At 42.2% G+C, this 27,982-nt stretch overlaps 1 protein-coding gene across 5 annotated transcripts in view; it reads left to right on the top strand.

The window, feature by feature from the left end:
• Positions 1-27,982, top strand: part of SUSD6 (sushi domain containing 6) — a 93,222-nt gene that overhangs the window by 34,600 nt on the left and 30,640 nt on the right. For 4 of the 5 annotated variants that reach the window (XM_036384761.2, XM_036384762.2, XM_036384764.2 and 1 more), the window contains 2 exons: positions 11,494-11,681; positions 16,101-16,130. In XM_036384761.2, the coding sequence (XP_036240654.1) occupies positions 11,561-11,681; positions 16,101-16,130 (151 nt within the window). In that variant the 5' untranslated portion in view covers positions 11,494-11,560. The remainder of the gene's footprint in view (positions 1-11,493; positions 11,682-16,100; positions 16,131-27,982) is intronic. The other variant, XM_054515116.1, reaches the window with a different exon arrangement.

The raw sequence follows: 27,982 nt of genomic DNA, 5'->3' as shown, positions 1-27,982 counted from the left end.
TGGTTGCTCTGTTTCTTTTAAACTGTTGCACCAGTGTCATTACTTCCTTTTACTTCCTCTTGTCTGTTCAAGAGATGCCAGAGAATTGTTGAGCGTCTGATCCTGATGTCAAGCTGTTTGCATTCCTCTACATACGTGTAGCATTTGTAGAAACTAACACTTATCTCTGTATGGGTTTTATTTAGAATGTTTGGCTTTAGAGGAAAAGGAAATTAGTAACACTGAAAGAGATGGTGTTAATAGATTTAACCAGTTGTTTTGCAGCAAATCCTTAAACTGCAGAGGTAAAAGCAAAACAGCTTTGGTTATGGCAACTTCTGACTCTCAAAAGACTAAATCACATATCAGATTTACAAAATGGGGAAAACAAATCCAGTCTTAAGAGTACAGTATAAAAAGGTGCATACCCTTTGAGAAACTCATTTCAAAATAGATTAAATGAACATGAAAATCTTATGCTGTTGAAAGTAATTGTAAATCACCTTCTTACTCTTTGGTGGGTCTTGCATATTGATTTTGTTATGTTGTAAGCTTTTGTAGCTGATCTCTTTGTCCTGCTGCTTGGAACACTGTGTCACAGGTAAAAACATGAAGAGCAGGACTTTTAAACAAGCTTGCTTTATACTAATTCTAATAACCTTTATTTAATCAATTCAGTCTGAGGGAACCTTGTTTCCAGAGTCAGGAAATTGCTTGAGGATTACTGGCTGTGGCAGGACCTTCATATTTATTTGCAAAATGTCTGGAAAAAAATAATAATAGAATCAGTCTTCCTTTAAAGGCAGTTGAAACTGGAGTTGCTGAGCTTTTCCCATGAGGCTGGGTAGAGGTCACTGGTCACATTCACTAGAATGTTTTTTCTTGAGAAATAGTTTTATGGCTTCAGTGTACTCACGGAGGGTACTTGGAGACACCTCAAAAACCCCAAGCAAAGCAGGGAGTGACCTGCTTCCCAAGTGGATATACTGTTCACTTAGCTGCTGGTTGCTTGACATACTTATTCCTTACCTTCAGATAGCAGAGAGTTAAATATTCCTCCTCTAAAATGCACTTTTTAGAGGGAATGGGGAAGGATCTTCCACTTTTCAGGTCTGTGTGTGCAAGAGGAGCAAGGCATGGAGGTGTCTGGGACAGCATGTGTGGAATCTTTCATGTTCATGTGCGCAGCCTGTTGACATTTGAATACAAGTATGCTGGACAAGTAAAAAAAAAAGTAGAAATCCAAAAGACTCCATAATCTGTCTTCTTGCTTGTGTTTCATGGATGCTTGCCTGGTAGCTGGCCCATTCAGGTGTGGAGGACTGTGCCTGGAGCCAGGAGGCAGGCAGCACCTGGGAGTGGTGTGCTTGGCTGAGGGAGAAGGGCAGGGAAGCAAGTGCTCAGGTCAATAGCAGGATGCTTTACATCTGCGTTCTGTCCCTGGTGGAAAGGTGTTGCCTGTGGCTTTATCCAGAGTTTGTCTTCACACATTCTGAGTATTGGGAGGGAATATGATCTTTGGAAGGGTTTTCCCTAGAGTTTTGAGGTAGACTAAACAAAGCCTAGCTGTGCTTTTGGAGTCCTAGGTGGTCTAGCAAAACAGCCGAAGTGAGGCATAGAAGATTAAATAACCTGTATGCTCTGACTTCTGGGTGTATCCCCTGACCTAGCACGGGCATGTGCGTGGCTCTTGCTTGTGTGCAGCACCACTTTGCAGCCCTGCACAAAGCTGTAACATTTATTGCTGAGCATTTTGCTGACTCTTGCTGTTCTGCCTTGTGTAACTTTCCCCTCTCTTTTGGCTTTGATTTCATTTGCCTGCCTCTAACTCTAATAAGACTGTTACCTTTGGCTATTTTGGAGCACTCTCACCCAGCTTTCTGGCTTTTAATCTGCATGGAAACCATGATGCTGGATCCATGATTTAAGGGAATGATTTCGATATAGAGTATCTTTATCTATAGTAAATTATTTTTTCCACACTTCAATGTGGATTGAAAATGGAGATGGTTTTAGGAGCAAGAAGCCTGTACAATTTCTTGGCCCAGCATAGTGGGCTGCTTGCTTAAGCCAGAGAGTGCTTTCAGACACTTCAGGCCTTGGCAGCAAATCTGAGGTGGGAGTGTTTCCTCAGCTGCTGCTTCCACTGGCCCCAGAGCTGACCTTGTGCAAGGGCCCAATTTCTCCCAGAAGTTCCCAAAAATTTCATTACTGTTGCAAAGGGGATGTTTAGCTGCGAGGTGGGTGTGGGAGCAGCAGCATGGGGGTGTCTGTTCACTCAGGAGCAAGGGTCATCCTCCATCCTGGGTAGCCTGTAAGTGTGGAGGGACAACCCCAGCTTGCTCTGCAAAGGGGAGATGCTGATGGACAAGAGGTGGCCTAGACTGCAGGTCAGTAAAGGGTGAGAAACCATTCCTACTATATGAACAAGGTGCTGAGAGCTGCTAGATGAGCAGCTACTCTCAGGCAGTGTTCCTTCGCTGCCTCTGGATCCTTTGCTTAACATTTTGTTTGAGTTTGATGACAGCTTGACAGAGGCCCCTCCCTGGGCAGTGGAGGAATGGGGATCCCTCTGACACTTAGAGGGTGGTGCAGAAGACTGGCTGTGCTCCCTCCTCTGCTGCAAACCAGAGGATCCTGTGTCCCACTTCCAGACTACCCTAGTTCCAGCTAACAGTGACTTATTTTTTTAAATATTTTTTCCTCTGCTGGCCGTGCTTTGTAAAGTCTAAATGTCACTGAGTCAGGTGAGGAAGAAATTGAAGCTTTAAACTGACCTTCTATTGAGGTACAACTTTATTTATGAAAAGTTTTATTCTGCAAACTCTTACTTCTCTACACTTCTTTCTGGCATGCTTCTCTCCCACCCCAATTTGATGGTGGAAATCTTTAACACAAAATCTAAATCTTTAACACACCATCTTTGTATGATGGTTGTAGGTCTCAGATGATGGTTTGGTACTCTGCTGGTAAGGGATCTATCCCGAGGATTCTGCTTGGAGCACTTGGCCTCATCATGGTGTGTGTATGTCCCCTTGTGACATGTAATAAGCCATTATCCTTCCTGGAGTGTCTGTCTGACTTGATTATTCTAGCTTGTGCTGCTCAAATCAGAATGTAATTGCAACTGATCCCTTGTAAGAAAATCAAGTTAAGTGTAGCCTGTTGAAGGAAACTAATTAGAGGAAAAAAGACTCTGAGGGTCTTCTGCATAGTGATGTGTCTTCTCTGTGAGTAATTCTGGTAATTGTGAGGATGATTTAAAAGAAAGCAAACTGTCTGGGCTCCTTTTCCCCACCACCTCTTCTCTTGGTCCTATTGACTTTTGAAATTCGTTTATGTTAACTTGCCTGAAGTCCGAAATCTTCATGTAGATTGTTGGGGTGGAGTCTGTGTGGGCTGTGCCTGCTGCTGGTGAGGGTGCTCTGCTGGGGGGACCTGCCGGAACACCGGCAGCAGGTCTGTGTGCAGGCACTGTGCTCATTGTCCTGTGCTCTGAATTGCGAGGGGATTGAAGGGGGATGCAAAATTTTTTTCTTTTTTCATTGTACACTGGCAAGAGTGATGTGGCACTGTGGAATAAAACCTGCCCAGTGCCACTGGGATGGATGCCTGCCACAGTGAGGGGTTTGTGGCAGTACAAGTGCATCTCTGCTGTTAGCACAGTGCATCCCGAGAAGGAAAAGCAGTAAGAAACATCTAGCAACTTTACAGCTGCTAGAAAACAAAAGTAAAGAAAAATAGTGGGCTAATGGATGCAAAACCAAGCCACAGTGCTGAGACCTTTTGAAGGCCTGCCTTATCAAGACATATTTAAGTCATTTCTTCTGTGTTAGAGTCCCAAATGCAGTCTTAAGGCCAAAACCAGAATTTAAAACTTTTTTGGTTTGGTCAATAATCTGTCTTGTTGGAAGATTAAATTTTCAGAGGACTTAAGGGACAGTCTTATTTTTTGGTGTTTTTGTGTGTGTGTGTTTATCTCTGAAAAGATCTATGTGCTGGCGGACATTGAAACGTTAGGGATTTGTTAGCCTGGAATCTTCTGATACAACAACACATCTCTTGCTGAGAACCTTCTTTATCAGGTGGAATACAAATAACAGGCACTGTACAATATTTGCTGCCATTCCTTGAAAGTGGATGGTACTTCTGTATAGTGGATATTTTTATATCTGGGAAATACAATAATTTTAAACTTGAGTTGTGTCTCACAGCTGTGCTTTTAGGAATAAATGTAAGAGTTCCTTCATCTCCTAATATAGTTCCTTACTTAAATGTCAGACTACTTCACTGAAGTTTATATTTAGAGGACTTTGATAGGAAAAAGACTTCCAAATGGATGTCCTCTCAAGTGGCTGTGCAACCTGGTGGTATTGCAGCTGCATGTATAGCAGACTGATGCTTTTAGCCTCATTAGTTGAAATGAAAGCGCAAGAAATGGTCAGGATAGGGAGAGGCATGTTCTAGTAGTGAGGGATTATAAAATAAGCCTTTACTGTACACAGGCTTTCATTCTCTGAAACAGATTAAGATAGCTGCATAAATGAGAATAACATCCTGGATATACAAGTGACCTTAGCAATCCAGTGCTTCTTTGTCAACCCTGTTACTGAAAGTAACGTTTCAAGCTTGGATGTGGTTACAAGAAGTTCTGCCTTTGCACGGATTTTCTTTATTCTCCTTCCCTGAAGCCATTCCAGTTTACTGTGAGTTTTCTTTTTTAGGACTTATTATTTTTGGAAGGCATTCTGGAACATTTTGTGCATATGGTCCTCTGTAAATGTGCTGTTGTACTGATTAAAGCTGAAAGTATGAAACCTAGCTTTTCCGATGCAGTGCGGCAGGGGAAAAAATGCTGAAACAATGGTTTCTAAAGGGAATACTTTTCCAAATAAAGACATTTAAAAAAACCCACAAACAACAAAAAAATCACCCAAAACCAAAACCGAGACAGATTGTGAGATATTTGTTTTCCACAATCTCTAGTTCCTCCCATAGATTGCATAGATGACAGTATGTTTTAAAAAAATAATTCTTTAAAGCAGATCCGGCACTTTTTTTAAAAATAACTGTTTTCTTTTCATTCACTGTTGACATGATCCCACTGCTATAAGCATTTTTGTAATAGTACAGAAATCTGCAGTACATAGGAGTTGTGTGCATTAACCTAACTCTTCCACTGCTCCTCCGCAGCTCTGTTTTTCTTCTTACTGGTTCCTGGAAGTTCACAGCCTGCCCATAACTTCTTCCTTATTTGGAAGGACAATGGATTTTGATCTCTTATCTTCCTCTTCCCAAGTAAAGCAGAAAAAATTTCCAGTGAAATTCTGTTACTGTAAAGAAAACATCTTAAAATCTGGGGAGCTAATGATATTTAGGGCTTTCTCTTGGGCTTACCAAAGCAAGGAAACTTGGATTTTTTTTTTATTAAAATAATACAATTGGAATCTTCTGTGAATGTGTCAGACATGTCATGACAACCACAGTACAGGGAAATGGGGAAGGATCACACAATACTGAGACTGTTTCCAGTATTTTGTTTCTCATTCTGTTTCTAAAAGTATGAGTGCTGTTTGTAAGAATGAAAACCGAGCCATGCTTGGCAGTTGTTAATCCACACTGACTTGAGCATTTCCATCATTCAGTGGACAGTGAAAGGTACTGAATACCACCCCTTTTCCCCTTGGCAATCTTGCACCTCTTCTTGGGAAGCACACACCTTGGAAAGTTGTTCCTTCCTTGTTACTTACCTTTAAAAGGAGTGTTGGAGTTGAAGCTTGTTTGGTCCCCGCAGGAGTATCTTTGGAGCTGCTGTCCATTGCTTTGGGCTGCAGCAGGGAGGAAGCTGGTATACAAAGGCTTGCACCCAGCATGGAAGGGGAGTAGCTGGAGGAAGTGCTCCTTGCAATCAGCCCACAGGAAAATATGCTTGGCTAACCTCAGAATGGTTAGAGGAGCATCAAGTGAGATAAGGAGGCAAGCAAGGGAGGGGTACAAAAGCATGATCTAGGTGCCAAAAGGACTTTAGCCTGTGACAGGAAGGGTAGAGAGGAGGAAGCTGGGCAGTAGGCTGTGCAAATTGGTGAATCTTGCAGGTTTATTCACTTGAGGTAGGAATATTGGTGTGACTTTATCAGTTGTAAGGTACTAATTATCCAGTAGTGAAAAATCCAGTTCCTTGGCTTAAAGCTTGGGTGTGCCTTAGTGAGTCTGTGGAGAATTTGGTACTTGCCATTTATCAGAGATGAAAATGGAATTTCAGAGTTCACCCTGTCCAGCAGGCTTCTTTCTGTGCAAACTCCAATGCTCTCTCTTGAAAATGGAAGTTGTGCATCACCAATTGTTGGTTTAGTTCGTTGGGATTTTTTTTTTATTTAACATTTTAAAATTTAAAAGAAATGTTCTAGAAACCTTTGTGGGAGAGAGCAGGTAAAAGCTAAATCAAAACAACTCTATGAAAGAAATAGCCAAATGTGAAGGTCATAGGCCAAACCCTCGGTGCAGTTGGAGAATGAGGAAGGAAATCCAACTATTCAGATTCCACTTCAGCAGTGGGGTTGTTTGCAGTAGGGTGTGTACTGATTCCAATGTCCAGAATAAGCAGCTTGGTTCTTCTTTATAGCAGGAATATGTGCAGTTTGCCTATCTGCTTTATGCTGTGACTGTGCTATGCAGAAACCTGCCTTTTTATAATTCAAATATGAAGGTGTAAAATGAAGTTACCAAACACGTCATCTGGTTACTGGACAGGAGGAGTGTTACATGTTGTTTGGCTTTTCATATTTCCTCCTTTCCTCTTCCACCTTTTCCGATTATCCTGAATAATTGAAAGTTGGCTGTGCTGAAAAGTCAGATTATTAAGAATTTTCTGAACTGCCTGCAGGTAACTTCAAAGGCTTTCATTTTTTCCTTTGTCCCTAACTTAAACTGAATAGTGTAATTGAATTGTGATGCTATTCCTAAATGTTAAAAACACAATTCTGTTTTTAAAAGCTTTCAACTAAACTGGTTTAACCACAGAAAGTAAGTGGAATGAAGGATTTCTTTCCTCTGCTGTCACTTGACTTGATTTTTCTGTATTTTTTTTAAATTTAGCAGCCAAGAGGATGACTTTTTTTGCTTTAAAGCTTAGCTGTTCTTTGAAAGCAGGCAAAATAAGGATACAACAAAACCAGCAACTAAGGGTGAAGGTTAAATCCTCTAAACCACACTGCTTACATTAGACTCCACTTGCAGCGTGACCATGAGGCAAGAACAACACTTGTGCTTAGCTTTTCAAAAGCTGTGCTGTGCACACCCATCACTCATGCCACTGCTAAGATCTTTGCTGTGTGCATTCAAGAGTTAGCAAACAATGTCTGAGTATTATTCTGTGAAGGGGAAATCATGTGGATAAAATAGAGATTTCTTACGTGCATGAGGGTAGCTAATTTTCTTTTGCTAAGTTTCAAGTATGGTATTTAAAAGCAAGCCAGTAGCATTCCAAACATTCTGAACACTTCCCTAAATAAACTTTGAAGAATTCAGGTTGAAGACCTGTTTTCCAACAACAGTGACACAGGACATAACTGTGCCAGGCATTTTGAGCAACTAGAGAGCTTCAGACTGTCCAGTCTCTGGTTGTCCAGAGCATGTCCTGAGCATATGACCTTCCAAAGAATGCTTTTTCCCTGTGGACCTAGGAATCCTTCTGTGACAAAATAAGAAAAATAAGAAAATTAAGTCGTAATCCTGTGAAAATTTGCACATGCTTACAAAGGAATCTTGGATCAAGGGATATGAGTTGGCAGCTTCTGAAGGTCTGGAAGATAAATGGCAAAAGTCCCCAAAGAGCTTATCTTAAAGAGAGTTCCTGCTATATATAAGTGTGTCATCTTTGGAAAGGGCTGCTGGTGGTGTAAGAGCAAGCAGGGGGTCTGGCCTGCATGGTTTCAGTGGGAGTTGATGTCTGCTTGAGGACGTCATGTAGAAGCAAACTGCTGTTCCCTGTGCAGGCTGGGCTGGCCATGCTACCAGGGGGACTCTTGCTGAAGCATTGCTGGGAAGCTTGCTTGATGCCAAGACTTGAAGAAAGAGCTGGAGATGTCCCTAAGCTGGGAGCAATGGGTACTTCTTCACTTGTTCATAGTATTCCCTAAGAGGGTGTGTGACTATTGACTTTGTAGATATAGAGGATGGCTTATTGTCTTATCCATATTTAGTAGGTGTTTTTCAAGGTTCACATTATAAAGAAAGCAAAAAATCCTCCACCTTTATTGACTGATATACTTTCAACAGAGAAAAATCTCCTCCACTCCTTACTGTGTTTATGGGTACTGCTGGCTGTACTGAATATTATCTTTGTAAACATCTTTGTTTAAACTTCATCCTTACATAACCCTTCAGCCTAGGCTGTGGCATGTGAAATGGGTCTGAAATGTCCTTCCTCTTCATACTTGTGCCACTGTCAGCTTCTGCCTTACTGGTCTTAGTATCCATTAAAGAAACCAGCCTGTTCCTTAGTGCTTTGTGTACACTTTGATTTTCCCAAACCCCTGAATTGTTAAGCCTATGCCCCTAGGAGTATGTCTGACAAATGTGTGTGATCTATACTGCACTCCAGCTAACTTCAGGCAGAGGAGGCCTGAGAGCTCTTATAAAAGCTGCTTCTCCCTGAGCTGTAGGTATAAGGAGTGTGCTAAAACAACAGTCAATTTTCAGAGAATTGAATGTTTGTCTAAATAGCCTTAAAATCAGCTTGCCTCTGGGAAAAAAAGGATAGTTTCTTATCTAGTCAGAACCTCTCTTTTCTAATTTTGCCAGGGAACAGTCAAGGCTGGGAACAAGTTTTGTAACTTGACTGAAGCCCAAAGGGAGGATCCTCACAATCAGTACCTGTACCCCATGTCTCCTAACAATCCTGAGGGGTTTGTCTATGCTGGCACCCACTGAATGGGCTGGCTACACTTGTGTCTCCTTCAAATCCACATCAAACTAGATCAGCTTAGTGGGATGTTTCTGTAGCAGCATCAATTTACAGCATTCCTGGAGTGGCAGCCCCAGGCCTGCAATAGACAGGATATGTGGTAACCTGGGATTCGAGTGACTTGGTAGCTAAAAAGAGGTGTGGAAACCATATCTAATTTTAAAAGAAAGGAGAAAAACAGTGCTGTGCTTTGGAGCAATCTGTTAGTGAATCAAGGATAAGCAATAAATTATTACCTCTGAAGATATTCTTGTTTTAGATATTTCTAACTTGTTTGCTGTTCAGAGACCAGAACTGCCCTGCTGACTCCTAGGTGCATTCTTTGGGGGAGGAAAATGCCTGTGGGGAAAGGTAGCACACCTCAGGTGGCTCAGCAAATTTTGTGATAATTGCATGCCCTCTTCCTACCTCTCCTGGCTGCTACCATGTCACCTGACATGCATTGTTCCAAGGGCAGGGAGGGCCAACTTTAAAAAATACTGTGGCAGTACTTTCAAAGGTTCTTATACTAATGAGGCCTCATTAAATTGGGATAGGGAGGACAGAGCTTTCTTGGTCTAATCAGAAGGGCATTTGTTGAAGATGGTGCACTGCTTTTTCAGAGCTGTAATTCTGTGTAGAGCAGTGACTCTTGTAGGAGAGCAGCCATCTGTTGGCCTGGAGGATAGACTGGCCTCTTCTGACTGAATATGAACTTAGATGCCATGCAGGAGGCCTGACTTGAGAGGGCAGGGCAGATTAACAGATTACCTGGCTTGGCTTTCTTCACATGGAGTATTTTTTTTTCATTCCATGGTCTAATTGCTGCTGAAGGTATTCTAGCAGGTAAGTGAAAGTATCCTTATTCCCTTCTGCATGGTGGAAGTTTGCTGAGCGGGCATTGGCTCCTTATTCATGGAATACATGAGAAATCTATAGGCTGTGCTACAGACATAGTGAGATAGATTCACTCCTCTCCCCCCCTCCAAATGAAGCAAGAAACAAAAGGGGTAGACAGAGTTTATTGTAGCAGCAGCTCCAATACACATTACACTTTGTCATCTCAAAATGACATTTCAAGGCAGGGTGTATGCAGACAAAGAATTTTTCTTTGAGAGAGATCCAAAAAGAAAGATGCAAATTTAAAGATAGCCCTTTTGTGAAGTATGGGCATAGTAGTGATGTAGAACTAAGGGAAAAACCCTCTTTTCACTAGAATGGCTGTCAGGTTTATTGACAAATCTACATATTCCCTTCCATAATGCATCTACTGTTTTGCCTGAATAATTGGAAATGTGAGTTGAGGCTGAGTCGTGTGTTTCTCTAGTCTGTGCTGGTATATTGCTTTAATCTTGGAAGTACTCAAGGATCTGAAGTTTCTGCCTTCCCCAGTAGTAGGAGTGATAACCCAGATGTCCTGTTTGTCCTCACAAGGTACAAAAGAGTACAATACCTGCCTCTGCACTTCTCAGATCTCTTTGAGATTATCCAGCAGTTTTGAATTTCCTTGGGAAACCTGGCCAAATAAAAAATCTAATCTTCCATCTGCATATTCATTTAACTGAAGAAGCTGTGGCTGAATGGGGTTTTCCTCAGAATTAAAAGTATTCTTGTTATCAGGTGTAAAAACCATTAGTTTTGGCAAATTTGTTTTCACCCGAGAGCTTCAGATGTGTATTGAATAGCAGGATACAAGTATTGAAGTGTGTTTCCATGTGGGTGTTTTTTTGTTGTTTTATTTCATTGGTTGATTTGTTTTTCCAGGGTGTTTTTTGGTTGGTTGATCATTTGTTGGTGTGTTTACCATTAGAGGCCTTGCAGGTTAACACTACAGTAGGTTGGTGAAATGTGTTCTGCTGTGTCTTCATTAAAAGTAAGGGCTCAGTTTGTGCTTTCTCTGTTTCCCAGCTGTGCTTTGTGTGTTTGTGTACAAGGCTGTTTTTGCTGTGACAGTGCCTCAGAGGCTGCGGGTGAATCCCTCAGTCCTCAGGTATGAGCAGTGTCACATCCTGCAGTTTTAATTGCTGTGCTCTGTCCTGTCAGGTCATTATACCTGAGGTTTGCAAGTTGTTTTACATTCCTCCTCACAAGTATGTGTTTGCCTGCTGGCTGCCTGTCAGCATTGCTGTGCCTCTCCAGGCGGCTGCAGGAGCGTTTGATTGATTTATCCGACAGTCTGCTGTGTCTCAGAGACCCTCTGAAAAGTGGTGGGAGTGGAGGAAGACTGGCTCTCTTGAAGAATTTTTGAAACAAATCCTCCAGATGCTGTCCTCTGGGGCTGGCTTGAAAAGAAAAACTAAAATTAATTGTAAGCTAGGCAATCTTCACATTTGAAACATCAGTGAGTGAAAAGTTATGGTCTTTCTCTAATACAGCTCCTTTTAGTCTTTCCTGTGTAGACGATTGCTTTTTCTGCTCCTGTTACCTTGAGAACTGTGAATACTTAGTAAGGTTCCTAAGTGCTAGAGCATGAAAAAGGTTTCTCTTTATTTTTAACTTTCCCTTCTCCCTCTCCAGATGTTGTAGGTGTTTGGCTCAACATTTTTTCTTGCTTTGTCTGTTTTTTTTAGACCAAGGTGCTCCTGATCAACCAGATCTTTCAGAAATTTTTTGAAAAGAAACCTTGGTGGGTGAAAGATGTGCCATGGAATGGTAGCATCAAAGAGCAACACAGGATCATCACTTGCCTTGACTGGCCATGGGCTATTTCGTCTGCTAGTTATCTTTGGTTCCTTTATCTTGGAAGCACAGTCCACAGGTAAGTGAAACCTTTATACATGCTGCAGGGAGGGGGAGGCACATCAGTTTGGAAGTGGCTGTATATTTTTAGGTGAAAACTGGTGATGGTTGATGTATTTGTACACGTCTATCAGTACAGGAAAAATTCCATCACTACTTGCTGAGCAGAGCAGGAAGTGTCTGAACTGAATGAGTCTTGCATATTAGTAAATAAGTGCTTGTTCTTCATCCTCTACTTTTGATTCCCATGGGTTTTTTCCCCTCCATTCTCATCCCTTCACTGCAGCTGGGGGCACTTGGGGTATCTCAAGAGCATGGACCGTGGTTTTGTTGAGTGAGATTCTCATGCGAGCAGTGTTATCTGTGTGCCTTGAAGCAACTGCTCATGTGAAGGGATAGAAGCAGAGGTTGTGTCCAGCTCTTTTGCACAGCTGGTGAATCTGTTCAGTAGTTCTTTGTATGCTGTCTTCTGACCCCTTAACACTGCTACCTCTGCCCCTCTACTGGATCCTCTTTTCAGCTTAAGTTTTCTGTCTCCCCTCATCTTTTGATGTTTCTCAGATGGATGAGTGTTGTGAATAGTGTAAAAAGCAGTGGAATGGGATGATATGAAAAATGTCATCAGAGATGGGAGATCTGCCTCTTAGAAATAAGTGGAGGAAGGAAATGTACTGGATACTCAGAAGGTAGTACATGACGTGAAGTACGTGCTTGGTTATCCAGGATACCCTGAAATATGTCTTCTTTTCAGACCAGCCATGATCTAGTTTTTGTCTGTAGAGAGATGTCTGGTCATAGGATGCAAGAGATGGAAGGAGGAACCTTGTTTGCTTTTGCAAGAGATTTGAAGGAGTTAATCCTAAAGATACAGATTTGACTTGAGCAGCTGTTGTAATATAGAGCATTAGCTTGCCTATGTAAAGAAAAACCTCAGTTCTTGACTTAACTCTAAAAAGTTCTATTTATTTGATATATCATGGCACCCAAGAATGTCATGTGACCAACATTCCTCAGCATCAGTGTGGTACAGCAGAATAAACATTAGCTGCCAGGTGCTGTCAAAGTTGAGGTGATCCTGTATGGAAAAGCTGGCTGGTGCTGAAAACTTCTGGAGGAGGAGTTGATTTCCTGTTACTATTCCTGGCTCTTTGAGTTGGAAGGGAGAGACTACTGAAATCAGATATCTCAGGATTATATGTCTTCCTGACCTGATTTTGGCCTTGTAGGTAATGAGGGGGTGGGGAAGACACCCTTAAGAACATGATAAATTGTCATTAATAGTTACTGACAGTGGGAAAGGGACAAGATATTTTTGGATCTGGGGTATCTATGTTTTTTTTCCTAGCCTTGCTGTTGTTGATGATAGTGTCACTGCCTCATTTCAGATGTAGGCCTGTCAGATATGCCATCTGAAGCCCCCATTAGGCACTGCAGCACCTTCAGCTGAGACTGCAATAAGTATGCAAATGCCTTGTGCTGCAGAGACTGCTGGATGGGGAAAAGCTGCCACAATACTGGCAATCCTTTTTAATATAATTTTTGAGACATCCAATCACATTACAAAAGCACTAGCTAGGCATGCCAGAAGACCCAAGAGTGATTCTGCATTTTGTTTCCTTTTCTGTGTTCTTTTTGCTTCAGGATCTGAAACCAGCTGTGGTGAACTGATCAAGGCAGATCATCAGCTAAACAGGATTATAGTGGTTAGGCAGGAACCATTTCCTGCAGGGGAAGTGAGAAAACAGAGGGGAGCCAGGATCATAGCAGAAGGCAAGACATGCAGGGGAAGAAATCCTGGGGAAGGGCTTGCTGAGGAGCGCTTCCATGTACAGTTTTTCTGAGACTGGGATGCAGCAACCCAAAAGGCAATTGCTGGGAGGGATGGGTGTGCTCAGTGATGCGTCATGGGCCGAGGGAGCTGCACCTGCAGCAGCATGCCAGCCATGAGTAACATTAATGAGCAAGTCAGCTGAGGAGCAGAGAGCCAGATGGAGAAACAAAGAGTACTGGCGAGGCGCTTGGAAAATCAGCTTTCCCTCCTCTTGGTGCCCAACCCCCTTGCCATCCTCACTTTATGGCTTTGCAGAGCAAAGCCATTCAGAGCAAGCAGAGCAAAACGGCGTTAATGTGGAGCAGGAGACTGTATTAAATCTCGTGGTGGTAATGCTTATCTTGAATGTGGAGCCAGTGTATCAAGCTCAAAATTGCTATAAAAGCTGAAGAATGTGCTCATAAAAAGACAAGCATGGAGACAATGCCTGGCTCAGCCCTGAGTAAGAAAGCAGAGCTTGTGATTCGTATGTATAAAACCATCTGAGGTATATTGTATTGCAGTCATTTTGCTGCTTAGAAATTCTATTGCTTAAGTTCCAGGAAGCTTAGAGACATATTCATGATCTGGGCAGGAAGATGTTCTCTTTGCCATGTGGTTAATGCAGAGAGCAGACTCATTTTCAGTCAGCAAGCATCTGCTCTGTCCTCTGGTAATAAATGGGTTTTATTTATGCATGGATTTTTAAGAAAAATCCTCAGCACTTTGTCTCAAACAGTCTATCCAAATATCCTCAAGTGCCATGAGATGAATATAAGTTGCTTAGTCACTAAACATACTGCAGAATTTGGGGAAACTGTTCCCTTTTCACAGGAAGATATGCATGTATATTTTAACACAAAACAAATGCAGCGTTTGGTAATAGGCAAGCAGTGAAGCTGTGTCAGAAGAGGAGGATTTATGGAAACTTGAGTGCTGCTCAGGAATATTTTTTGAGCTTTATCACTGTTGCAGTGTTTTTCCTTGTCTGGCAAGTTCTCCAAGATTAGTTGTGGGAAATAATGAAGGAATGAGCAAGCAAGGAGACTTGGAAAGTTCCTCAGTAATATTGAGACTTAGTTCTTCATCTTTTCTGTTTCTTTAAGGGTTCAACTGGAATGTAGCTAATAGCCAGGATGCTTAGTAGATAGAGATGGGGAGTTTTTAAAGCATTGGAGAAGAGCAGTGACAACCTTTTAATCTGCATTTCCACAGATAATGCTTCCCTATTTTTTCTTTGTTGCTGTGACTTTTGTAATTTTACCCCCTCTCCCTCCCATCTCTGTCCCTCAAGGCCTTGTATTTATATCTCATTCACAATGGTTCTCCTGCCTGGCCAGGCTATTTTTAGAAGAATGACAGTGGATCAGATTAAGTTGTTCATTAAATTTTAACATGTAGTCTGTAAAATACTCTGAAAGCTTCCTATGATTTATGTTCCAAATGTATAATCTCTCTTGGATTCATGACTGGCTCTGTCAGAAACCTATCAAAACAGGTTGGGCCTTTCATTATTGATAATAGCATCACCTGATCCTGGGAAATGCAAGTAAATGTGTTGGTAAAAGTATTAAACATCCTGAATTAAGCAAATATCAATACCCATAAAGGAAAGAGTGTAAATATTAACCTTTAAAAATTAATAGTAATGCAGACTCAGTGAATCGAAGTCCGTTTAGATTTAGACACAGTCTGATTTTTGTTGACTGCACGTGCAAAATGCTATAAAGTTAGCTCTTCAATTTTTAGGATTGCCATTAAAGTGATAAATTGAGCTTGAATAAACTGAAACAACTTCATTCCTGTGTGTTGTCTGTGACAAAAATGCAGCCAAACTGCTGCTTGCTGTTCTCAGGTTGTTTCAGTGCCAAGGTTATTCTGCACAGAAGCTCTTGGACACCGCTGCTATTTGTTTGCATTGCACAGAGCAGCTTGTTAGAGCACTCTCTGCTCATTGAGCAGATCCAGACTTGTTCCTATTCTCTGGGAATCTCTGTGAAGCAGAGCTTTCCTTTGTCTCTGATTGTGCAGCTGAAAGGAAGGCGTTTATACAGCTAGGGATGAATTCAGTGGCCCTGAAAACAAGGACACTGTAGCGCTGGATGGCCAGACAGAAATGTGGAAAGTGTCATGAATGAGCAGATGATCTTGATTCTAACCTGTATGCTTCATGGAAGTGTGGGTTTGGAGGAATTGCAGTGTCAGCCCAAAGCAGGGTGGCTTTCTTTGTGGAGAGAAGGGGGAGCATTTTCAGGAGCAATTCCTCTTTCCAGTCCCTTTGTAGAGCTTAATAAGAGCAGAGTGATGTGGAAGAGCATGGTGAGGAGCTGCAGAATAATGGCCAGGCTGCAGAGATGGCTAGGAAGCAGATGCAGGTAGGTTCAGAATTAGACTATTCATATAATGATAATAATATTCACGCTGCTACACACACTGACCCAGGCAGTGTTACTTAAGTAAATGCCTTGAAGGGAGTAATAAGGATCTCAAGAAGCCACATAACTTTTTAAACTTTAACGAGTTCTAGTGGCTGAAGAATTAATTGAAGCTTTGTGATGTTTAGCCAACTGCTGGCTTAAACCATGATAGCATAAAAATAATGCTGAACTCTCCTTTTGTCTGTCTTAGGTTGGCTAAGCAAATCCAAAGGACCTGCATGTGAGTAAACTTACATTTATTGCTGTACTATGAGAAATGAGTGTGATATTTTACTGGTTAATATAAGTGTTTGTGAGCTAGGATTCCCATTATACTTTTTGTCGTGTTGCATAGGCTTGAGATTCATCTCTATGTCCCATTTTCATTTTTGACCCTTGGATTTGGGAATGACAGCTGCCCTCGGTTTAAGAGATGGAGATCAGCTTCCCATCTTTCACTGTGATTGGAAGGGATCCTTGTGCCTTCTACAGCATTTCACTTCAAATGACTCAAGAAAACAAATCAGAATAAATATTTCATTAAATGCAGAGACATGCTGCTTGTGAGAGTTTTGAGAGGCTGACAGAGTATTGAGAGGACAGGGAGGACACAGGCTGAAGTAAAAAAAAATTCATTTCCTTTAATCAAGAAAAAGGAACATCTCAGCATGATTCTTGATATATTCCATTGGATACTCCTGCTTTTCATTTCATGTGCTTGGAAAAAGTCTAAAGTCATTCCAGTGGCCATGTTATGAATGCATGCAATGTTATGGATGCATGCAACTTTGGAAGCAGTTGGGAAGCCTATTTGATTTCCTTATCTCTTCTAAATATATAAAATAAAATTTTCTGTACGTTTTTTGTTAAACTCTGAAATAGGATTTGTTTAGTCTGAACTTTTCCCCTCCTCTGAAAAAACCAAAAAACTAAAAAAAAACCCCAAAACAACAAAAACCAAAAAAACAATCCAAAAAAACCCAAACAAAAAAAACCTCACCAAAAAAAACCCTGAAAAAAACCACCACAGGAACAAAATCTGAGGGGAATGGATTAATGAAGAAGAATTTAAAGACATTGGAGGGGAATTTTGCTACCTACCAAATTTTGGTCTTCAGAAAGTGGGGGTTAAGAGAAGTGCTGATGGGATCTGAAACCTCTTTTTTTATTCACTGCTTCAATATTACTCCTGGCAAGAAATGCAGTATCACATACATATAATATTAAGGGGCTTTCAATTCTTGGCTTATGGTTGCTAGCAGGAAAATCAGCTGTTTTAGGAAAAACCTCAGGAGTTGTCTGGTCCAATTCATTGCGGATTCTTGGGTTAAAATGCAGAAGATGGAAACTGGTATGAGTTTCATTGTAGAGAGAAGCAGGAGGGGTGCTAAGTGCCATTTGTTCTTCAGGAGAAACTAGTTGTGAACTATAGTCCAGGTTCTGACTCATCATCATCATCCTGGTCCTCCTTGAGGACTGCTGCTGGCTAGTCTGAAGATACACATTTCTCTGTCTCTTCCTATTTTCACTCAATCTTTTCCTTTTTATTTGCTAGAGGCAATCATTTGGGACGAGTTTGGGTTTTTCCCTAGTATTACAGGAAAACTCCTGCCAGTGGGATAGAAGAAAGTTTGCTTGTTTATCACCTTGTCCCAATTCCTTTCCTGCTTTCTCTCCCTTTTGAATCCTGCACTGGTTCCCAGGGCAGCTGAGGCACTATTTTTTAGAATATGTGGAATGTTTTTCATCTGTGCAACCCATGTCTGCCATTGCTTCTCCAGCCCTTACATCTAACTGAAGTAACACAAGTAGTTCCCATTTCCTGTTCATGCTGCCATCTGATAGTGATTCTGCCGTGGGGATGGCAGAGCAAGAAGTGCATTTGCTGTGGAACTGTGGCAAACTTCAGCCTGGGCTGTAACTGCAAATACTGCTGGGATAGCTGGTGTGTGGTATGTAAAGCTGTGGGTATAACCTCAGCATGCTGACACGGGTGGCAAGGAAGAAACAAGGAGTAGGGCAAAGTAGGAAACTGTAGATTGTTGAGTCTTCAACTTTTGTGGCCAAATCTGTCAAGGCTCTGCTAAACCTGGGAATCTGTGTCTAGTTGAGGCTTGGTAACAAGTTGCCAATAGTCCAGAGTGCAGATGATATTAAAGGCTCTTGAACAGCAAGCTCAGAAATGTTTGTACCTTTGTGAAAGTAATCGGAACAGGATTATGGCATTGTCACAAGAGGTTGTATATGTGCTTATCTTTGTGTGTTGGTCTGCATATAAAACCATGTTTTCCTTTTAATGAACTGAAACCTCTGGGGAGCATTCATCTTCCCCTGCAAACAGGAATTCCTGAGGCTCTGCTTCTGCAAAGTGTTGCACTGGAGTTGAAGGACTGCTTCCAGATGTTGTTACGGAGATTTGAAGTAACCCCTTAGGTGTGGGGTTGCAAAGATGAGTTACAGGATGTGCTTGGTGGGCTGGAGCGGGCTTGTTGCTAAACTGTTGAAGAATAAAATGAGCTTTTGGCCCAGCCTAGTACAGTGATCCTTTTATTATGGAATGGGAAGGGGAACTTTTGGATTTTTTGTACTGAGAAGAGTGCCTAATCTCAAGAGGTTATTGGGATGCTCCCTTATTTCTTGTGTACTTTGGCATGGCTGATGCTGGATGGAGATGTCTCCTGTGTTTCTTCTCTATAGGTTCAATGCTGTGAATGCAAAAATAAGTGTGTTTATCCATGTGGCATAGTAAGAAGCATTTCAGTGGGAGCACAAGCCAAAGAATTGAACAGTAGGGTAACAAAAGAGCATCTTGAAATCCTGTGGGCTCAGCATTTTAGGTCTAGCCAGTCATCTTAATTCAATTGGGAAAAATATTTCTTGTTCCAAAGCAAAAAAATACCATTACTGCTGCTTTTGAGATACATCTTTTACTTCATCAGTAAAGGGAAAAATATGTCTTACTTGAAAAATGTTGCCTTTCTGTAGAGTGAGATAAGCCCCTCTGGTGGATGTTGTCTTGAGTTTTCAGCCCACAGACAGGGACGGAACATGGTAAGCTTTGACACATGCAGAGTCATAATTAGAAAGTCGAATGCTGCTGCTGCATTTCTGGCTAGAAAGACCATTTTCAATGTCCGGATAAGAAGACCAACATGGTGTGTAAAGAATTTTGTGTCAGACATATCCTTAGACGCTGATATAACTGTCCAGAAAGAGAGTAAAACTTTTTTGTGCTCTTACCAATGTTGTAAGGCAAATGGGGTTTGTAGGAAGGTGGTAGAAGAGATTGAACGTGAATGAGGATCAACAGAGAATAAAATTCTAGGAAGGAGAGGAGGGGGACAGGAGTGCAGCAAAACAGGAGAGTGACTGTTTCCAGGAGTGCAGTTGTCACAAAGATCCTAGTGGTTTATAAAGCAAATTAGTGGTTTGGTGGTTAAGTAGTGCAAATCCTAAAAGAAGGTAGTGTTTTATTGATGCAAGTAGATTAGAACAGTTGAGAATAGTATTGCCTTGGGAGGGAGAACTCTAGTAGAAAAATATGTGTTTATTTTTTAAGGGTCAGGTGTAGAGGAACCCTTTTTGTGAAGAAGATAAACTATTGAAGCTGCCTAACTCTAGATCCTTGTCAACACTCCTTGCTGATGATGATTCCTTCCAGGTGGTGTCTGTATGTCACTTTAAGTGTGGAATGAAATTATGTTAGGGCTGGGTAAGTGACTTCTAGTGCTGCCTTTATTCTGGACCACCAGCATGTTGGAGATTTAACCTCCAGGAGACTTAGCTGATACTGCAGAGACCTTTAGAAATGTGCTTCTGGTGTGTCATACAAAACTCACAGCTGTTGATATATCTCTGTCATGGGAGGAAAGAAATGTGGATTTCTAACAGTTTCCTTGTGCCCATTCCTCTTGTAACATTGGAACAGCTATCTTTGAAACTCAGAGCCCTGGGGATGCCCTTGCTGTGTAACCAGTCTCCAGCAGTTCAAGTTTTGGGCTGCTGGTGTGCTTTTGGAAAAGGAGCTGTACTGTACGAGTTGTGCTGAGCCATGCTTTGTGCTGCAGCCCATCTTCTCTTTTGCACAGGCAAAGTGTGTAAAGTATCTGTAATGCTCTGTATTATCCTAAAGCCAGTACTTCCCTTCTGTCCCTGGTTTTGCTTTCCTGAACAAAAGTAACAGTTGAATGCATCTGGAAGACAACCTTCAGGTTTCACTGTAAACCCTTTCTTTGGTGTAAAGATTTAGGTTGTAAGATACTAAGACAAGGTAAAATGTTTATCATTTGCCTGTTTGGGTTCAGCTGTCACTTTTCTCTCAAATGAGGAAATTACTAATTTTTCATATATAAGCTGAGAAATTTGAATATCATCACAACCTGCATGTGAATATCATCACAAGCTGAGTGTGCCTTTAAGAGCAAGTCTTAGTGAAATCCATCAAGGTGGCAAGTTTGGTTTTTTACACTTTATTCTTTTAGTCCTCCAGTTCTTTGCCTTTCCCAGCAAACTAGTCTTGCTGCAAATGTTAATGCCATTAGCACAAAGCTGGGTTGACCTTTGAGCCTTCTCATTTTGAATCTCTTTATTTGCATTTACTTCTCAAATATTTAAATATTATTTTCGAGTTGACAGTTCGTGCTTTGATGGGGACTGTTTCCTCCATGGCATTTAGCAAGCTGGACTCCACTTCTGGAACAGTTGAGGGGAGATGTCCAGTGCTGGGAGAGCTGAGCTCTCTGTGGGTACAGGACCCTTATAAATTTTGGTCACTGGAGCGGTAGTGAAACCATAGAGGCAGATCACAAGCCTGGCAGGGCAGGCCCTGTTAGTGCACTTGTGCTGTGTGGGACAGTGGTGGCCCGATCGCTGCCTGCTGGCACCAGGCCATGCCTCTGCTGGGCAAACACTGGAAGTGCAGTGTGGGGGCTGTGCTGGAAGAGGTTAGCTCCTGGGGGATGTTCTGTCTCCCTGCCTGCTCTTGGCTCCCTGGAGAACTGACTGCCTCTTGGCACATGCCTCCAGCTGTGGAAACTCCTCAGGGCTAGAGCACCTTTTCAGAAAACTGGACTTTTTTGTTTGTTTTGTTGGGTTTTTTTGGCTTTGTTTTTTTGGTTTTTTGTTGTATGTTTTTCTGTCAGTATTGCCTTAATCATGTCTGCTCCCACTTTAACCAGGTCTTTTCTGCTTAAAGGTCATGAGCTGATCCTTTGTTTGAGTCCTTGGGTAGGCAGTGGTATGACTGCATGGGGGAAAAGGAACATTGCAGCCTGTCATCTAGGACACAGGTAGGGCTGCTTTTAGCATCCTTGGTTCTTGCTGTTAGTAAAACAAAGAGGGATTGGTATAAGCTGCTATAACTAGGGGTGTTGTGAAAAGATTCATTCTCTGACTACAGTCAAGGTGAGCAAATTCATAGCTATTTTACTGCATACCTCTGGCCAGTTGTCTGAGGCGGGTCAGGAGTATTTCATGCTTGGCTGCATTGGCTGCCATGAAGGGATTTGAGAGGATGAAAATTAATGTCTGTTCTACATCCTCTGACAGCCGAAAGCATCTTATCATTAAGTCTGTTTCCATCCGCTCAACTCTTGACTTAATTAGTTGCTTCAGATGGAGGAAATTTTTCTCCTGACTTTCGTTAGTAGCACCAAGGGAGGATGCCTGCAGAATCTGAGCTTTTGTGGTTTTATTTCTAAAAAGCTGCCACTGAACCCAGAGTTTCAAACCTGCTTGCCAGCATATACTGTGCACAAATGAAACCAAACACATCTCTCTTTCCAGAAGGGTCTATCACCTTTCTTCTTTCTGCAGCAGTAGAGGTTGGCCTCCTCATTAAATGCAGATACTTCTCTATAGGTAAGAGTTAAAACACCTAAGCAGGAGTGGGATGAGGGGCTCTTACGTATTTCATAGACTCATAGGATATGCTGAGTTGGAAGAGATTCATCAGGAACATTAAGTCCAACTCCCAGCCCTGCGCAGAACACCCCAAGAGTCACACAAGTGCCTGAGAGCCTTGTCCAAATGCTTCTTGAACTCTCTCAGGCTTAGTACTGTGACCACTTCACTGAGGAGCCTGTTCCACTGCCCAAACACCCTTTTGAAAAACTTTTTCCTGATATCCAACCTAAACCTCCCCTGACACAACTTCATGTCATTTTCTCAAGTCCTGTCACTGGTCACGAGAGTGAAGAGATTGGTGCCTGCACCTCCATTTCCCCTTGTGAAGATGCTGAAGACCACAATGAGGTCTCCCCTCAGTCTCCTGCAGGCTGAACAGACCAAGTGACCTCAGCTGCTCCTCACATGGCTTCCCCTCCAGACCCTTCACCATCCTCATGGCCCTTCTTTGGACACTCTCTAGTAGCTTAATAGCTTTTTTATATTGTGGTGCCCAAAACTGCATACAGAACTGGAGGTGAGGCCACAGCAGTGCAGAGCAGAGCAGGACGATCTCCTGCTTTGACTGTGGGGTTAGGGTAGCTTCACCCACTGTCATGGTGAAGTGGGAATTGCTGTAAATGCAGCAGTGTTTGTGAATGGCAAATGTTTCAGTCTGTAGTTTGCTTTTCCAGTTTACCTGTATTCCACCTGGTGTGAAACTTAGCTTGATTTACTTCTCAGGCATTGTGGTGGTGATCTCTTTTTTCATACAGTGGGTGATGGTAGGAAATGGTAAGTTACAGGAAACATTTTTGCAGTAAATCCTGTAGTATTTATAACAGAATCATCACTTGAAGTTGGTTTTCCGTGAATGGTATCAGAGGTAATGAAAACTGAATTGAAAACAAAACTAGAAAGCCCTCTGGTAACCATCTGTCAGTTGTTAAATATCATGTGATGGCAAGATGAAACTTGTGGTGCCTGGTGTGATCTCCAATCTCATCACAGCAAATACTTCCAGTTGCTTTTGCTGGGCAAGTTGACTGTTTCCTGTCCCTTTGGAGTAGTTTTCTCCATGGGAGGGATTTCCTCCCAAGGCTGAGCTGATTCCCCGGGTGGAAGGATAGATGTATTTATGCTGATTAGTTTATTTGAGCCGTGCTCTCCTGCACTGCCATGTGCTGTGCCCAGTTTAATGACCAGCTGTAATGATTTTTACTGTTGTGCAGCTGTTTAGCAGTAGCAAGAGAGCAGTTGGGGACCTTTTGCTTTGTCTTGTTTCAAGTCTTCCCCGAGCCCATCTTTGTTGTGGCATCAGCAAGCACAAGGCTGCAGCACACGGCTGCTGCACCCCGGCCCGCACGCATCAATTCATCAGCTTGATCTTTGCACCCCTGCTCCTCGGGAGGGTCGGATGGCAGCTGCAGCTCCTGTCAAGCATGATGCCGGGCAGGGAGCTTGGGGGAGGAGAGTTACAAAAGGCTCAGTTTAAATCATCTGTGTAAGGGCGCAGCAGAAGCTCTGTCATTCAGGCCCCATGCTTGTCTTCTGGTGCTATAGTTGTAATGACATTAGCATTTCAAAAAGGGGATTACCACAACCCCCGGGTTCTGAGGGGAGGCTATTTTGGCTGTTACTTGAAATGCTGCTTTCTGGTTACCTCGGTCGTTTCCCCCCCCCCATCCCCCGTAGATCCTGAAGGGTTGATGCCATGTTAAAAGTGGGTTGTTGTTGTTGCAAGGAAGCTGGTTGTTTATTGGCCTAAATGTGGGCTGGCAGATATAAGGTTGTTTCTGATAGCATTCTTTCTTACTGATTTGGAGTGACTGCCTGATTTCCTGATGGAAAAGTTAAAGGGTCTGTGTTGTGATCATAGCTCTGTGCTAGAGAGAGCTATCCTGTAGTCATGCTTACAGGAAGAAGTTACATTATACTAGTTTGTCTTGTGTATTTCAACTGAAGGAAATGGGCAGCACATGCATCCTATTAATTGTCTGCCTTCCACTCATCTTGTGTCATGAAAAAATCCTTTCTGTGCCCAGGCACAGGATTTCAGGGTGGTTCCTTGGGAAGTGATTGTATTTTTATAAGGTCTTGTTTAGCAACAAAAATTATTTTGTGAAACTTAGCTCCTGACTCTTGCAATTCTGTTGCATTACCCTCACCTCTGATCAATATTCAGTTGATTGTTTTTCACTAAGTTCATTTACCCTTTGTGATCTTAGTTGTGCTGGAAACTTGCATTAAGGCTCTAAAAATACTGGACTCTGGTGGAAAATCAATGTGGTTGCTACTTCCTCTCCAGTTCCATTTACTATAGAAATGGCAGGTTGGGACAGACAGATTGGTTGACAGTCCCTGGGGAGCAGAACAAAGGGAACTGCCTTCTTTGCCTGCCAGGGTGAGGCAGGACTGCTTTGTACAATCTCTCCAAACGTGCGAGCCCTAAAATTATTAAGTGGCCCTCAGTGTCCAAAACAGAAACCCTTACCCTGACTGAGTACACTTGGAGGGTGTGCAGCAGGAAATGCTGGTGGTTGCCTGGAGCTCTGTCTGGAGCAGTACTGCCAGTGCTGTGTGTATTGTACTGTTGAACAGGCAGAGAAAGGTGTGTATTTGTTTTATAGGTAGGCTGAAGTGTTCACAGGCCTTAATCTTTGGTGTGTGCCCATGAGGACTTGTCTTGCATGTTCACATAGGATGTAGTTCAGCAAGTGGCTGTGCAAAGCAGTGCTGAGGTGTCCCTTGCTCTGGGGGCCTTCTCCCATGACTCATGGCTCCTGCACAGCTGTGGCTCTTCCTGAGGGAGATGGCAGGCCTGGGCCAGAGATAAGCCCTCCTTCTGGGAACCAGAGAGGAGCAGGAGTAGTTTCCTCTGTAAACACAATACAGGGTATTTGGTGTGCTGAGAAAAGGAGGCATTTAACTTATCTGTGTGAAAACAGGAGCTGTGGAAGGCCTCCCAGTAGTGTGGTGGCTGCTGACAATGTGTGCGTGCTTATTCCGTGTATTTCAAGCTCTGCCCATCTCCAGGCATGTTCTAATCTGCGTATTTCCGTGGAGGGCACTTCTGTCTATAAACTTCACCAAAGATGGAGTTTCTTAAACATCAGGTGTTCAATTGAAACTGCACAGAGGAAAGGTGGAGCTTCTGGGCACCCTGTGCTGGACAGAAAGCTGTGGTTGGTCTGTCTTGTCCTCTCCTTTTTCCTGTTTCTGCAGATGCAGCAGCACACACGGCTATGCAAAGCGCCCAGCTGTCTCATGGGGAAGTTAGTCACTGAGCTGCTGTGCTACCAGCTCTAGGTTTTTGGATTTACAGTTCAGCTTAGCTCCTGTGCACCTACATGTGTCTGGTCTTGGGATGTGTGAGCTTCTGCATCCTCTTTTCCAAACTCCTTTTCTGGTAGTGATGCTAGAAATGAAATATGCTGTATCATTGTGGAAGCAGGCTGCAGAAAAAGGAAAACTGTAAATCTGAATCCTGTGAACTAAAAACCAAAGAACTAAAGAATGCAAGAAGCAACAAACAGCCTTGTTTCTGAGAGGCTGATGAAGTTTCATGTTTACTGTGGGGAAAACCCTCTTATTCTTTTTGATTTCAGGGCAATTACTGTTTTAAGGCTTGCAAAAGAAAGATAAGGACAGCAAAAACCCAAATGAATAAGCACTGGTCATAATATTTTGTGAGTTAAGAGCATTTATAATTATTATGGAGTAAGAGGAGGGGAAAGCATGAAGGAGAAAGTAGTTTTATTTCCCTTGCTCCCTGTTTGGATTAATGAATTTAATTACTTGGAAATAGCTAGTAGCAAACTTGTGGCTTTTTTCAAATGTACTTCTTACAAGACTGCAAATTTTAATAGAGGAGGCAATTCAGTAAAAATAATTGAAGACATGAGACCTTAACCACTATATCCCTCATTGCAAGTGCTCTGTGTCAGATGTTGAGAACTGAATTAATTTGCCTCTGATGTATTGAGGGGGAGAAACCGGGACAATATACGATGCAATTCTAGATGCAGGGAAGCAAGTGAGGTACTGATTTTTAAATAGATCCTTATAAAAATAAAGTTGTTCTTTCTTTTGTTCCTGTCAGAAAAAAAAAAATACGGAAAGGAAATGGTTATACCAAGTAATGGGATTCTGTGTAACAAGCAGCAAGAGTGGATGAGGTGGGAGAAAGGAGATGGGGCAGATTGCCAGGAAAGGGTCTTAGCACAATAAATAAAACACGTGTCAGAAATTTCTCACTTCTTGATGGTATAGTTTAGATTCCACTAAATTGTTTGTTCTTTTGTCAGCTTGAACAGGTCTTTATAAAGTGATATAGCAGCTAAGCAAGTAAATAGCAAAGAAAAACAGTAGTGCATCTTCTTTAAATTAGGAAGATACATGGTGGGATGGCTCTGATGTCAGGTACATTACCATCAAATGAAATTTTCCAAAGTGCTTGTGTCCCACTGGTAATCGCTAGGGAGAGGATGTCTCAAATCATGCAAATGCTGCTGAAAATTTTGCTCAGTGTGTTTAACAATCTGAAAGAGTGATTTAGTATTCTGCTGCTTAAGTTTGTAGGCAGTATATTACTGAAGGAGAGCTGCAAAATTCCCATGACAACTGGGTAACATGAAATTACTCTAACAGAGCAACTAAGTAACATTTGGAAATCCATGAACAGGCACTGAAGCTGGCTTTCTCCAAAGGTTGCTTTGACCATAAGCAGACTGAGGAAGCATTTGAAAGAAGGCTTAAATCCATTTCCTTAAACAATTTGCAGTGATGGCAGTCTGTTCTGAGTTGTTTCAGGAAGACAGTGTAGTACTGTGTGCCTTTTCCTCTTGGTGTCTATGTATCCTCAGACAATACCATCTGCAACTATTTGCACCTATTGCAAAACCATCCTTGCTGTTCCTCTCAGCCACTGCAGCCCTGGAGATCTCCTTTACTGCAGTATGGCCCTGCCAGTGCAGGCATTTTGCACCTCTAGGCAGAAACTCACTATGATCTTGTTGCTCAAGGGGCTTGCTATGTTATGTTCCCGTTGTCATGAACCTTCCTTTTTACCATTTTTACTGAGGAGAGCAAGTCACTTGTTATGTCTAAATTTTCTATCTGCAGCCACATGACCTTCTGTCAGAATGGACTGTTATGGAAAAAACTGCTTTTCTGGGAGCTTTTTGCAGAGTCCAGACTGGAAATCTGTTGCCAGTGCATGTGCTAGACTGGGATTAGAAGTTTCCAAGCAGTGGTCTTTGGAACACATAACATCAGCCCATGTAGTTTTTCCTGCCACATGAAGACAGCTTCTTACTTTCAAGCTGCTCTAATTGTGTTAAAATAAAGCTTTGAATGTTTCTTTGCTTTTCAGTGCAAGCAATTCTGTAATTGGCAGAGCTATGTGCCCTTGTATAAGAAGGTATGTGGTCACAAACTGCCTCTGTAACAGAGAAATGCTCTTGTTGGAGTTTGTTCTACACACTGCTGTGACTTTCATTGTGATAAGGAGTTTAAAAACACCTGTAAGAGATAACTTCAAAAAGCACAGCTATTAAGAGGAAAACAGGTGCAGTTGTAGTCTAGTCCTGGTAGTGTGTTTGTTGCAGGGTAGTGTGGGATCAATGCCTTACCAGAGCAGCAGAAGAGATATTGTGATTTGGTTTCTGTTTACGCTGTGAGCTAAAGAATGAATGTCAACTGTCTGGTTGTCTCTTCTCCCCTGAGAATGAGTGACAGTGACAGCTTTGATGTGCAGTAACTAGGTTGCTGTGATTTGTGTTTAAGGTTTTAAGTTTGGATGCTTGTGGGGGCAGGGCTGTGAAAGTAGAACATGGCATTTGATATAAGCAGACACCTCTACCCTACTGTCTGATAAAGGCATATAGACTGGGACAAAAAATGGGAGAGAAAAAGGTCCACTGTCATAATCTAGGACTTCTCTCAGTGCCTGGGAGACTTCTGCTTTCTTTGTTCTCAGACAAGATATCAAAAAAAAAATGCATCAAGAAGAGAAGTCAGGCTATCTTTTGAAGGAACACTCTAGTTTTCCAGACATTAAATACTCTTTCTGTTTCTTGGGAAATAATTTTGACTTCTGGTGGGAGTTCACACAGTATAATGGTGTTTAGCCACAAAATAGCTTTTACACAATTGCAGCATTAGGTTAAGAACTGAGGACCTATTTTGAGGTTTGTTGCTGGGTGACTA

This window comes from Molothrus ater, chromosome 6, assembly GCF_012460135.2.
Source record: "Molothrus ater isolate BHLD 08-10-18 breed brown headed cowbird chromosome 6, BPBGC_Mater_1.1, whole genome shotgun sequence".
Taxonomy (NCBI): domain Eukaryota; kingdom Metazoa; phylum Chordata; class Aves; order Passeriformes; family Icteridae; genus Molothrus; species Molothrus ater.
The sequence above is the reverse complement of the archived record's forward strand: the minus strand, read 5'-3'. Positions and strand labels throughout refer to the sequence as shown.